The sequence below is a fragment of the Ziziphus jujuba genome, chromosome 9 (genome assembly GCF_031755915.1).
Source record: "Ziziphus jujuba cultivar Dongzao chromosome 9, ASM3175591v1".
NCBI lineage: Eukaryota > Viridiplantae > Streptophyta > Magnoliopsida > Rosales > Rhamnaceae > Ziziphus > Ziziphus jujuba.
Window position 1 is genome coordinate 13,448,509 of NC_083387.1, and position 15,203 is coordinate 13,463,711.

The 15,203-nt window shown below is 31.8% G+C and overlaps 1 protein-coding gene across 2 annotated transcripts; it reads right to left on the reverse strand.

The window, feature by feature from the left end:
• Nucleotides 1–487: 487 nt before the first annotated feature.
• LOC107404470 (uncharacterized) lies at nt 488–4,732 on the reverse strand. 2 transcript variants are annotated; one of them, XM_016011422.4, is made up of 4 exons: nt 4,573–4,732; nt 1,750–4,206; nt 1,133–1,357; nt 488–817 (listed from the first exon to the last, which is right to left on the reverse strand). In XM_016011422.4, exon 2 carries the CDS (start codon nt 4,075–4,077, stop codon nt 2,989–2,991), a length of 1,089 nt encoding a protein of 362 aa, XP_015866908.3. In that variant the 5' UTR covers nt 4,078–4,206; nt 4,573–4,732; the 3' UTR covers nt 488–817; nt 1,133–1,357; nt 1,750–2,988. The 2 variants fall into 2 exon arrangements, with proteins under 2 accessions (XP_015866908.3, XP_015866907.3); XM_016011421.4 differs by having other exon boundaries at nt 1,133–4,206.
• Nucleotides 4,733–15,203: the final 10,471 nt, after the last annotated feature.

The following is a 15,203-nucleotide window of genomic DNA, read 5'->3' on the forward strand; positions in this document are numbered from 1 at the left end:
CCATATAAGTAGGGAAAAAATTAGCATTTGAAACTCTTTACTCATAGTTGACAATGATCAAAAGCTGCTTTATAAGTCTGCCTTTATGAAGAAGATAAAGATCACTTGCCACTAAGAGAGAGAGGCCCTTTTCACATCGTAGATTTTCTTATCGATCTTGGATTGGAATGGCTCGTAAACTACTGAGACACTAAAATTGTTTAATAGTAACAGCAAGCAGAATTTTAACCTCGAGAACATCAACATCACAGCAAACTAGTCGATATACTGACTGTATGTTTCATTTGATAAAAGTAGAATTTTCATCAACTGCTACTCCACTGCAAATTTGTTGTGGCTTAACACAATGTAGAATTCACATTTCATAAACAGAAATGAAGCTTAGATGAAAAGGAAAGTTTATGGAAGAAAATAAAACCAATAACAACAAAGAGTGCCTGTTTTACATGCTAATTTGACCAAAAATGGTTAAAGGATCCTCTAATAACTTGAAACAAAATACTTTTAAACTGAACTATAAGAATGTTGGTGTCAATCATCCATCTGGCAGCACATGTTTAGCATGCCAGGTCAAAGGTTTTACAGTACATTATGCGAAAACTTCATAAAAAGATACAGTAGATGCATAAAATCATTTAAGTTGGAAGGGAGCCTCGAAATCAGAAAATATGCGGACATAAACAGAGCAGTGACAAATGGTATTTCTAGGTGCCAACCCAAAATGAAGCAAGCTCATCTTTAGTTAGAATTCTGTCTCCTTCTCACAACCCTGAGAGATGTTGGATGCCTGTTCCTTCCGGGTTTGTACAACTGAAACCTAGTAATTCAACCAAAATAAACTTAGCGAAAGAAAGAAAGAAAGAGAGAAAAAGAAAACAGGATAAGTACTTCATAAAGAGTTTCTTTTAGTAAATCTTTATCCAAACAAATTAAAAGCAACTAGGATTGTATCAGATTCTTTTAATTCAGCACACACTTGTTATGAGGAAGTTAATCAACACTGATACATACTGCAAAGGCAAGCTTGAATATAATATAAATCATACCACGACATTTAAGGTACTGTACAAGGATGTAAAAGTAGAACTTTCCAAAGCAATAGCAAGTTATGTCACAAACAGAAGGAACTTACAAGCATAATCTCATGAAATTTTTTGCACAATGGCATTGCTGAGAAGAATCAACCAATGCACCTTCACTTTCATCCGATGCTCCAAATATCATTATTCTTGGTGTAAATTTATTGAAACATTTTAGTGCCTTTACACCAAAAATGCTATGTGTTTTGTCTTCTGGCATACTTTGCATAGATGCCACTCAATCAGCAGCTTCTTCTAGAGTGATTTTGTGGGATGCTCTTCATAATAGACAAATGAACAAATAAGTGAACAAAAGGAGGAATGGATCAGTGTGAACTACAAGCATATGGTAAATAGACATAACCGTTCCAAAGGAAACACACACACAAATACTATAGCCAAGATGTATAAATATATCCATATGTCATGCTCTTTTTAAACAGTATGGCATGCTTCAACCAATGCCTACGTGAAACTCCTCTCTACCAATTTTAGTCAGGTAAACAAACTATTCTAAACCGCTAATAACACTACAACAGAAAGCATAAAATCCAGGCGACATGCTTGAATTATTTTATCTAACTACATAAGTGCATTTGTGTCAGATGAAATAATAGAATTAGTAAAATAACATTGAAGGCAAGCAAAATGCACAAACTTGTAATATCACCTGTAAAAGATCATAGCTTTCCTGCAATCACCATGAGATGCATCACCATCATGAAGAAATGAAGCAGGCCCTCGACCAAAGAGACTTATTTGAGACAAAAATATTTATTGTGACATGTCAAGCAATTAAATCAATTTAGGACTGCACGTACAGTTATGCCAGCTGAGGTAAAAAATATAGTGCTTCAGAGTTCAGGTACTTAAGCGAAGACACTTGTTAACTTGGCAGAAAAAACAACAAAAAGAAGTGGGGATTGTTTTGATGCAGTTTAGGGGTGAAAGGGGTGAAGAAGTTCGATCATAATAAGGGGGAACCCAAAAAAAAAAAAAAAAAGAGAAGATCATGAAAGTTTGCAATTTCAGAAGAAAGAACATAAGACATTGTATGCAGCATTATATACATTTAACAAGAAATACCAATCCAACAGGGATTATAAATTATCTGAATAACTATACATTTCTTCAAAAAATTTCTGGTGAGCATATGTGTCCTAATGGAGGATCATTTAAAGACCATGGGACAAGTTCCAAGGACCTCATATTATGCAGCACAAGATACTGGCAGAGTTTTTCTTGAGCTTTCACAGTCAAGCTAGAATATTTGGATCCTCAGAGATATAATGGTAAGTTTACATCAAACCCAAAAGCTTAAGCTATATCAGGATGTTAACCCTGCTATGCATATCAAGCCAACAAACACTTGACAAGTGAAATAAAATTTCCAGTTAATTTATGTCAACTAGAAAAGTCGATTCACAATAAAGTTCGAAACTTTCATTTATGTCAACAAGAAAAGTGGATACACAATAAAGTTCGAAACTTTTTGTAGCAACTGATCACTAAGACTTATAAGAATGCTTCAGTGCATGCATAAATTGGTTCACTGGGAAAAAGAACAGAGGGGAAAAAAATTAATTCAAGAATGATGTTAAACTCTTCAAACAGTGAGCTTCTTAATTGTATCAAGAAGTTACAAATAGTTGTATACACATGAACCCTCCACAACAAATATAAAGCCTATATCTAGATGCCACCTAATCAATTTGAACCAAAACTCACAAGGAATTCACTACTTATTTCCTATGGTAACAATTGTAACACTGTAACAGGCAGAGACCAAAATTCATGTAAGGTTAAGAAACTGATTCAAAATACTGAATTCATTGACTAATTGTAAATGTATACTCATGTAGCATGATTAAATGCTGAGTTCCTGATCCATGTTCTATAAAGATTTTGTTCACTCTTCAGACGAACGCAACATAATCTTCTCAAGCTGTATGGCCCAATCTTCTCCAAGTATGCAGGGATTCAACTCCATTGCAGCATGAAAATCTAACAAGGATGCGTAAGTAGAGCTTTTGGCTCTTTCCATATATCTTCCAGGTAGCATCCCATTTAAACCAGGATTGAACTGAGCATTTAATTGATTTAAATGCTCACTACCACATCTTGACACAGCTAATCGCATACAGGGTTCAAGCAGTCTCTTTAAATATGCATCCAACCCATTATTTAACAGATTAACACAGTCAATAGAAATATTAAAGCCTTCCATCTCCAACTTCTGCTGTAAACGACTTCTTAATGATCTTGTATCCGGTAGCTCACCACAGTTTTGACAGGTCTCTGGGTGGTAATTACCAGATATAGATACATTAGACAGAGCTTTACGAGCTCCACCCAAATTCATAGATACACCCAGAGGAGCTGTAACTGGGCTTCTACTTTGAACACCAGGGCTACCTGCAACTTGTTCAACCTCTTCCCCATCTTCTACAGAAGCAACTTCAACTGGAGGTCTGCTACCAAGAGAAAGCAATTCAGTTGCACTTTGCTGCTCTTGTGCCATGGAAACCAGTTCCCCACTTGGAAAATCCCCACATGTAAGACTCTGTGGTTTTCCAAGTGGGCCCAAAGGACTTGGTCGATCTCGAAATTTACGATCCCGATTAACTGGAGACCTACCCTTGCGAGGAGAAGGAGGAAACACATCCCCATAGAGAGATTGAAGACGATTCCTCTGATACCCATTTGTGACTTTAACATTAAGGGTATTCCCAAATTTTTTACTAGCTTTCACTGGTGGAACTTTAGCAACGCACGCATTCTTGACAATTGATCTAATAAGCTGGTTATGAAGAGGGATATTTTCCCTCCCAAGAGTCCGAAAGCAAAACTTATTAAATTCACACTTACTGATCTTCAAACTAAACAATCTTTGGAGCTGATCAAAGTATTTCTCAGCTCTTTGATGCCCAATCTTTTGGATAATCAGAGCTTTCAGCTCTAAAGTGTCGATGCGAGAATAACTTTGATTGGGCAACATTTTTTAGGCCACAAACTCACCAAAACAAAATCCCCATCAAATCCTTTGATTCTTCAGCAAAACCCAAATGACAAATTACAATCTTCAATCCAAAACCTAAAACCCTAATTTCCAAAAGTGCTTTCCCATCTGTATATTCACCAAAAATTGCATCAGAAAACAATTCCCCCGAGTTTATTAGACCCAATTAACAAAACGCATCTACAAATTTAGCTTAAAACCTTAATTTACATCATCCTACGGATTCAAAAAGGGGAAAAAAAAAAATTCAAATCATACTAAATTTTTTGAAAGAATTTCACATGCAAAGATACTATTTTCGAATAATTCAACAATTTAAGAGTCAAACTAGTAAAAGAAAAGCTTTAAAACAAAATTGACAGATTTCAGCAGCGATTCGGGATTTAACAAATACCCATTTCAGATTTTGATTAAAAAAAGGAAAACCCAGAAGCGAATTGGGCGCCAAAAACAGGTAAGAGTTAGATTACGCACCTAAAGGGGGACGAATTCGAGGCTGTGAATTAGCCCCCAACTTTGAGCGTGCTCATCTTCCTTTTCTTTTTTCTTTTTTTTTTCCCGGTTTGTTTTGTTTTTGTTTTTGTTCCTTTGCTTTAGGTGTATTTTTTTTTTTTTTTTTTTTTTTTTTTTTTTTTTGTTTTTTGCCCCCAAATAATAATTTCGGTGGGTGAAGGGGTTTGACTCTATTTTATGCAGTAAAATGAGACAACCAAACGGAGATTAAGATGTAATGGCTTCGTTTGCCTTTGGAACATTCGCATGTCGAAACACACGTGCACTTTTTTGGGTTTGTGACGTGAGATTCTTAAGGGCCCGTTTGTTTGCTCTTCTTACAAGTGTCTTTCATTTTTTCCTCTTTTTTTTTTGGTTGTGTTCACTCTGTGTCCGAAGACACAAAATTATTTTCAATCTGCAAAAACACGAAAAACATTCCAAATTAGTTAATAGACCAACTTAAAAATCAAGATGGTATTTCTTTGAGTTTGTGTACTATTTTCTCATTTTATGTCTTTTCATGGTATAACACAACACATTTGTTAGAAAACTTGAGGATTAATCTTATAAAAACCAGGACTTTTTAACCAAAGTTTTGGAGAATCAAATATTGTGACAAGTAATGACTATTGGAAAATATAGAAATAAAAAATAGAATATGAACAAATGATAAAATTTCTTTTTATTATAAAAAGTCCAAGAAAATAAATTATAAAATATACATGCATAAGAACTTGAGAACATTAAAGAAAAACACGATGAGAAGAAAGTTGTCAATGAGAATGTGATCCAAGGCCTGCTATTGTAGTGCCCTTAAAATAGATTTTCGTCCCATAAGGTGCTCGTGATTTGGAAGCGCCTATTGTAGGCCATTATACATTCTGTTTTGTGTCTTGGCAATTGCAAATCAACTATTATAATGAATATTTATTGCAGGTATAGGCTTTGGCCATCTTGGAGGGTTCTCTAAGAATTTATATTCCACAATAGATTGAGTAATAAATTTTTGTTTTGAGAACTTTCATGACTTGCCAGTGTAAACATATATCCACTTGTAAACTTTGAGTTTTTAATATCAAATATCCAGTTTGCAGTACTGTATTCTTCCAAAATAGCTGGATATATAGTATAGTGCAACCCATAATCACAAATATACCATAAATGTCAAGTATCTCAATACTCTTATAATTAATTTTCAGTGATCATCACTTGGATTATTCATGTATCTATTTAGTTTACTAACTATATAAGCTATGTTTGATCTTGTATAATTCATCAAATACATTAGACTACCAACTACCTTAAAATACTCCACTTAAGATATACTTTCACCTTTATTTTTAAACATGTGGAAATTTATACCTAAGGGTCTTCTAGGAACTTCAGAATCCTCTTTAGTAAATTTCTCTAATATTTATCCATGTAATGGGATTGACTAAGAAGAAGTCCATCCAGGGTTCTTAAGATTTTAATCCTTAAATCGAATTAGCAAGTTCCATGTCTTTCATGTCAAACCTTGAGCTCTACATAGTTTTGGTAGATTTGACAATATTGCCATCACTATCAATAATAAGCATGTCATCAACATACAAATACAAATTGATATAATCATTTTCTATATCTTTTACATATATATATTTGTTGCACTCATTAATTTTAAACTCATTGGCTAACGTAATACTATCAAACTTTTATGCCACTATTTTAATGCTTGTTTTAAAAAGTATAAGAATTTTACTAATCTACAGACTTTCTTTTCTTACCTTAGAACGGTAAAACTCTCAAGTTGCTCTACGTAGATATTTTCATCTATATCACTATGAAGAAAGGCAGTCTTTAAAATCATTTAATGGATCTTATGATTCCACAAAGTAGCAATTGCTAATATCATCCTTACAATATTTATTCTTGTTACAGGAGAGCATGTATCAATTAATCAAGGCCTTTTTGTTGTTTATATTTTTTAATTACAAGTTTGACCTTATACTTATTAATTGTTCTATCTGCTTTCATTTTCCTTTGAAAAATCTATTTTTGTATTAGTGGCTTACACTTTGAGGAAAATTCACTAGTTTTCAAATATCATTTTACAAGATGGAATCAATTTCACTATTAATGGCCTCTTTCTACACAGGTCCTTCAGAAGAGTTCACAGCTTCTTTGAAGCTTTGAGTTTCATGTTCGAGCAAATAGGTCAAAAAATATGGACCAAAAATTTCAAAAAATATGGACCAAAAATTTTTTCTGTCCTTATCCTTTGGATGTGTCTAGGTTCATCCTCTACGTCTTGTTCTTGTTCGGTCTTGACTATTTTAATTCATAGTTTCATACCTTCGTTTAGACAAACTCAATCCCTTTTCAAATTTACATGGAAAAACATGTTCAAAGAACAATGCATTCTTTAATTCTGTAATAGTATTTTTGTGTATATTAGGGATTTTAAACCTATAAATAAGAAATGGATAAGCACTATGCAATCAAATGTTTTTGAACTTATTTTTACCTTCTTTGATGTAGGTATCGCCACTTTAGCAAGACATCCCACAAATAAGGTATTTGTAGGAAAATTATATTCCTTTCTATAGCTCATATTTTGTCTTTATCTTTCTCTTACGGGGTACCTTATTTAAAATGTAATTTTCCAACAAAATGGATTCCCCGACATACTATGTGGCAATCCAAAATTTATCAAAATTGTATTCAACATTTCTTTCATGGTATAATATTTTCTTTCAGCTATATCATTTAATTATGGTGAATAAGGTGGCATCACCTCATATCTAATTCCATGTTTTGCACAAAATCACAATTGATGTTACACACCTCACCACTTTAATCACTTCTGATCAATTTAATTTTCTTGTTGAGTTGATTCTCAACTTCACTTTTATTGAGAATAAAGTTCTTTACAATTTTGTCCTTGCTCTTTAGCAAATACAAATAGTATTTTTTTTCATGCTATCATTGATAAAAGTAATAAAATATTTATTGGAACCCCTAGTTGGTGCAAACTATATATCACTATGAATCATATCTAAAAGTTTAGTATACCTTTTAATCATTTGGAATAATAACCTCATCATTTTAGTCTCAACACAATTTTCACACTTATATTTAAAACCAATTTGGAATGTAGGAATATGGTTCAAGCTAATTATCAATTTGAAATGTAGGAATATGATTTAAGCTAATTAATCTCCTCAGAGAATCATATTATGTCCTAGTCTACAATACCATAAATTAGAAGACTCAATCAAATAAGCAAAGGAAAAATTTGCTTTATTCATAACTTTAGGCTTTATAGTCATTTCATTTAACTAAAATAGCTATTGGATACATATACTTTTCCCAAAAACATCCTTGATTTAGACAATACAACTTTATCATATTCAAACACCATACGAAATCCATGTTTACTCAATGGTGAACCAGACATAAGATTCTTTTGGATCTCAGGCACATACAAAATATTGTTCAGAGTTAGGGTCTTCCCAGAGATCATATGCAAGATTACCTTTCCTTTACCTTGTATATCAAATGTTGCAAACTTTCCTATAAGCAGCTTCTCTCCTTTCTCAATTAATTCAAAGGAAGTGAACAAACTTCTGTCTGAGCACATATGGCAGATCACACTAGTATCATTCCACCATTCTTTTGAGTTTGACCCAATTAGATTTACTTCATAGATGAAAGTTGAAAGGCTCAAATCATCAGCCACTTGTATGATTTCTTCCATCATGTTTGGCTCCCTATTCTTCTTCTTCTTCTTCTTCAGCAAACTACAATTCACCGTTTTATGACCCATCTTGTCCTAAAAGAAGCAGTTCCCTTGGAATTTATGCTTCTATGCTTCTTGGATATCCTTCTTTTTATTCCTAAGTTGAACCCCTTTCTAGTCTTCTTCTTTGACTTGCAGCTTTGACATGCTCCACAACATCAACCTTCACACTAGCTTGAAATGAAGCTCTCTTATCTAATCTTCTTTTGTCTTCTTCAACTCAAAGCCTATAAATCTTTAACATTTATCTCCCTTTGCTCATGCTGAAGGTAGATCATGAAGTTCTTCCATCTATGGGGTAGCTTCTCAATTATAGTAATTAATTGGAAGACTTCACTCAACACCACTCCTTCGGTATGAATCTCATGTAAGATCATTTGGAATTGCGATACTTGACTAATGATGACCTACACATCCACCATTTCATAATCCAGGAAATGGCCCATAATGATTTCTTGACACTAGCATCCTCGGTCTTATATTTTTTATCCAAGGACTCCCACTGTTCTTTAGTTGTCCTCTTCGTACTGTATACATTATACAATGAATCAGTTCAATTATTCAATACATGATTCGCCACACATAGTCAAACATTTTCCATTCATCAAATGCTTTAAAAGATTCTCTATCATCTCCATTCACTATCGAAGTGTTGTTAGACAAGAACCTCATAAGGTTCAACTCAATTGTTAGGTAGAACATCATCTTCTGCTGCCATATTTTGAAATTCAACCCAATGAATTACTTTAGTTTCCCTCAGCATGATTAACAAGAATTGTTACCCCAGAAGTAGGTACTGGGAGTTGACATTTATGCCTCAGGGATGAATGTCGTCTTTTTAAAAGAAACATTTACATCAATTGTCATTTCTATAAAGAATTAGAGATTAAAAATATTAAAAGTGGCCCTCATATTAAATACTACAACAAAATAATACTTAGGAAGAAAGAGGGGAAATCCAACCAAAAAAAAAAAAAAAAACGACATCATTATGCTGACGTTAGCAGTCAACCAATTGACATCTACATTCCTGCATCAACTGACCCAAGCCTAAAAAGCTTAGGCTTATATGCCAGCAGCTTGGCCGTGTCTCTTCCTTTAGCCTAGCTTAACTAAGCGCAGCATCAGACCTAGGCCCAACCCGCATGACCTAGCCCAATTCTAGTCTTCTTCAACCTCTAACTAGGTCCCTAGTTGATTCGTTTCTTGGTTGGCGGGTCATATACTAGTTGAAAAATTCAGTCTTTTCTCACTATTTGAGCCTCTATTTTCAGGCTAACCAATCCAGTTTTATTCGTTTTGATGTGGAGAATCCAAATTGGTGATCAATTTGGCCAACAACGCTTGAAAATAATATTTTTAACAAGTTTTAGAAACATTGTTTTCTCGATGAAGTTCTAGGAAATGTGTAATTTTTAGGCCAAATTGATCCCTAAAGAATATATTAATCTTCTTGGATAAAAATATTCAACCAAACCCTGTTTTTAATATTTCCAAAAAATATTAGAGGTTTATCAAGATAATAGACTTGCTTATATATATTTATAAGATTAAGGTAAAAAGTAAGTCCACAAGATCAGGTTTTAACAAACTTTTATATCTGCATTTCACCTGCAACAACAAATTACATGAACAAACAATAAAAAAATTTCCAAAACAACACATCTAATTAGCAGCCAAAATTGGAAGAAATTAACAAAATTAAAAAAAATATATATATATATATACATACGAGAATATGGGAAAACACATATTAAAGAAACAATCATTGTAAGAATATTTACAAACAATAGAATAACTAGTGTTAAAACTAATACGATGCACAAGAAGTGTAATCTTAATAGATGATTTTGATAATTATCAATAAAAGTTAATTAATTATAATCAAATTAAATATTAAATATTGTATAAATAGCATTCTACAAATAAAGTTTTTAATTGGAATCTATGTAAATTTTAAAAATTATAAATTAATATAACTTTTGAATCTTTTGGCATAATATATTTGGAGTATGATAATAATTCCTGGATAACCATTAATCTCACCTACAAATCCACTCACAAAATATATATAAGTTTGTTTTATCTAAAAAAACATACATAAAAACTTGTCTAATAATATACGCAAATTAAATTATCATTTAATATTTAAAACAATTATGGATGAAGTAAATCCCGGCCTTATGTATAATATCAATGAATTTGTTTGTCTTTCCACAAGATTCTTAATATTTAAAATTATCTTTAACAACAACCTTTTTAATTTCATCTTGAACAAAATTGATAAATATATATATATATATATATAACTTATAGAGGCATAAATTATTGCATAATCAATTTTATACTTACCAAAAAATTCATATTTATGATGTTCAATTGTACTTAAAATATCAGTAAACAATTTGAATATAAAATTTTATGTTAGAAAATTTTCTTCTATAACATTAGATTTTCGCATAATACTTATACCTATGTCAATTTTAGACTTTCATCTATAACATTTACAACATTAACACTTAGTATTATTTTTAACCACAATCTCTTTAATTTTATCTTAAACAAAATTGACAAATATATATATATATATAAATTATAGAGGCATAAATCATTGCATAATCAACTTTATACTTACCAAAGAATTCATATTTGTGATGTTCAATCGCACTTAGAATATGATCAGCAAACAATTTGAAAATAAAATTTTATGTTAGAAAATTTTCATCTATAGCATGTATAACATTAGAGCTTCACATAATACTTATATCTATGTCAACATTTTTTTTCTATATACTTTTTCCTTTCTTCTTCTTTTTTTTCACTTTTTTTCTTCTTTGTATTTTTTTTACCTTTTTCTACAATTTTTTCAACATCTTTTTCTTTTTTCATTTCTCCCACTATTTATAGAGTTGTGAAATTCTTAATAAAACATGATTTTGAATTTCAATTTGTTTTTTTTTTCTAAATTCAAATTTTGACTTTTAAATTTTAATTGTTAAAAATTATATTTTGAAATATAAATTTCAAATATATCTTTATCTCTCTATCAAAATTTAAATCTTAAATATAAGGTATATATACCATATTTCTCCATATAAAATATTTAATTTGATTAGATAAATAATTCAATTTAAATGGAATAATTGTATTATCCTAAATCTCTTCCGTTACTTAACATATTTTTTTCTTTTACTTTTAGGAATCTTTCCTTTTATATATATATATATATATATTAAAATGTTCTTATTAAGAACAATTATTGTCATTAAATTTTATAGCTCATTGTTACTTTTACAATTATTTGTACCATATACAGAATATCTTATCTTGTAGATATTAGTCAGATCCTATATATATATATATATATATATACACGAACACTTTTTGAAAAATATTGATGTGTGTGTATATATATATATATATTATAAATACATTTTAAGCACTTTTTGAAAAATATTGAAAAAAATACATTATCCACTTTAAATTTTTGATAAGAAGATCAATTTCATTATTAATTATAGTATATTAATCTTATTATTTACAATGAAATTCCATTATTGCATATCTATATGTAAATATGTATTAGTATAAGGAGTTTTTGTGAGGAATATCTTTAATAATAAAATATTTTTTATTATATATAAGTTTTTTATCTTATCTTTAAAAAATTCAAAAAGAAATAGAAAAAAAAAATTCCTTTTGCCCAGTTTCGTTTCATCACCAAAAATAAAATCTTCATACCCACGTGTTATGGAAATTTCCAACAATCAAGACCAAGTTATTCCTTTTAAGTTTTATTAAGATTCTTAAAATTTTCAAACAATTTTATTTCTGAATTTTAATTTTTTTGTAATGCCTTTGGAAGAAAATAAAATGAATCTAAGGATGATATATGAAAATAATTTTAAGATTGTGGAATTTTTAAGATAATTTTATTTTTGGATTTTAGTTTTTTTTATAATGCTTTTGGAGGAACAATATTGAATATGAAAGTAACACGTGGCAATAATTTTTGTTAGCTATCTTACTTTTATATATTATATAGTTTGTACACATATAAAAACTAGACTGACACACGTATATATATATATATATATATATGTATACATTTCCATTTGTTCAATTATTCTTTTCTAGTATGTTTTAAGTTTATTGGAAAATATAGAATATGAATAGATGATAAAATTCTTTTTGTTATTAATTTCAAGAAAATAAATTAGAAAATATACATATATAAGACCCTGCGAATATTAAAAGAAAAAAAAAACCCTAATGAGAAGAACACTGCTATTGGAACGTGATCCAAGGCTTGCTATTGCATTGTCCTTAAAATAGATTTGCTCCATACGGGGGTGCTAGTGATTTAGAAGTATTTGTCTCCGAGGATAGAACAGAACGTTTAAAGTTTTGAACTTTTGTACCTTCACAACCTCCTGCTTCAAACTTAAACTATGCCTTTTCTCTATCATTCTGGCAAATCCTAAAACAAATTTCTAAAAGAATATTTCTAAGAATATAGCGAAAACTCAATTGCTCGTAGTCTGTAACTTCTTTGTGTCTTTTCCAGAAAGCAAAGAGTGAGCAATTTATAAGTCTTCACCAAAAAGGGTCTTAAGCCAATAAAAACAAAATTAAAAAGGCAATTACAAATTAATTCAAACCTACAACACGCAACTTAAAACATTTAACCCCCAGCCAAAATATGTAACCCTCAAATAAAACCAACAGTTACACATTTTCCTACACTGGCTTATTCAAATTTTTATTTTTGGTTTGAGAGGTTGACGGTTATTCAGATTTGATATATGTGTGACACCCATTTATAAAATACATGGGGAGAAAAATTTTATATGATTAATTGCAAAAAGTTTACAATATATATCAAAATACATTTTACATTAAACTAAGATTTATAATATTTTAATAAAAGAATGAAAATCTATTTGCATTACTAGGCTTATTCAAATGAGTAGTGTCACAAGCACCAAATTATTTAGCAAGTAAATTGAAAAGATAAAATGTTATTATTTTGTTATTTAAAATAAATATAAATTATTATAGATAAATAAAATTCTCAAAGGCTATGCAGGTGAAATTCACTGCAAGTGAATGAAATAATAACAACTTAAGTAACAAATCAAAACCGTAGATATCATTTTACAGCTGTTTGGTAGGTGGAAATATAGTAATATGTAAGAAAAACAGTATAGGTGGGAAAATTATCGAAACCCAAACTGAGTTTTTCTTTGGTCTAGATGCATGAAGGAGTAAGGGCCTTATACAGATCTAGGCATGGAGAAGTTTATAACGATCGGTTAGAGTTTCGCTTGTAGAGTTTATCTACGGAGTGTCGATTTCCTATGCTGGTTGTGTGATCCAGTTGAACTATGGAAGATTTAGAGATCCAAAGAGAACCATGGAAAGAGGAGAAACTGGTATCGTGAGATCTAATTCTAGAACTCCGCAACTTAAACTAACGGCAAATCTTTCGGAAGTTGCACAGAGATCCAGTGTAACACTGGTGGGGAAGATAATTTCGGAGAACGAACTTCAGAAGAATACGGTTCAACTCATCATACGAAAGATATGGTTCACTCAAGACCCAGTAGGAGTGGAACAGTTAAGTACAAACTTGTTTCTCTTCTCATTTAAGAGAATGTCGGACAGGAATAGAATATGGTTCAGCGGCCGACGGTCAATGGAGCCCAAGTTGTTCTTAAAGAATGGAGCGCAGATGAATCTTAAGGACTTCAATTTTTCATGTGCCACTTTCCAGGTCCAAATCCATGGACTGCCATTACAATTTATTAACAAGGAAAATGCCCTAAAAATAGGAAGTTTATTTAAGGGTGTAGTCAGTTGTCAAGATTCCTCCAAGAGTAGTGTCCTAGGTATGAAGTTTATGAGGATACAGGTGGAAGTTGACATAATTAAGCCCATCCCCACGGCTTGCTTCCAACAATGTGAAAAAGGAAAATTCTGGATTCAATTATGCTACGAGAGATTGGGGGATTTATGTTATGCGGTATTTTAGGTCATTTAAGAAAATCTTGTAAAGTACCGGACACCCCTCAACAGGGAGAAGAAGGGGAGGAGTTTGGATTGTGGTTAAGAGCAGAGGAAGGTGATTTTTCATTGATCAATGAAGGTAATTTTTTACATAGAGTTGAAAACCTTAGAAAAGATTACTTTGATTCTTACTCTAGAGAAGAGCTGGGCCTAGATGAGGAGGGTACGACAAAACCATAACCAGTTGAATCGTCGTCGACAGATATTGTATCCGGTGAAACAGTTTAGGCAAACCAGATCTCGAGATCTGAGTCTACCTCGGGGCTAGAAATTGATGAGTTGACAAGGAGTGGTGGAAAGTTTGTGCCTTTGCTTATAGATAGCACTCACCCGGGGCCTGCTACATCCATACCTGACAAGGAAAAAGAAGATCCTAGGGTTAATCCTTTCTTAACACAAAGGAAGCAAGCTACCGAGGCCTCAAGAAGTAAAGTAGCAGAACGTGACAGAGGAACGAGCGTGATTGACCCTGTTTGTTCTTAGCTCTTCTCTCAATCCACCTGCTCTGACAGTTTGAATTTAAAATTCACGGCAGGCCAATGGAGGGGAAATGAGGGGAAAAAAGTAGTGGGTAAAAGGAAGATTTCTGATATTGGACCAAAAGGATCGAAGAAATGGCCTCGCTTGGGCTTGGCCAAAGTTGCTCCTTTTGAGGCCCAAAGGACAAGTGCTGTAGAAGTTCTTCCCTTTGATGAATCTAAAGGGAACCAACAGAAAGGTTTTTAGAAAGATGTGGACGCTCACTTGGGCCCGATTAAAGAGA

Excerpts from the sequence above, each read along its gene's own strand:
- LOC107404470 (XM_016011422.4), bottom strand. The coding sequence starts at position 4,077 with ATGTTGCCCAATCAAAGTTATTCTCGCATCGACACTTTAGAGCTGAAA.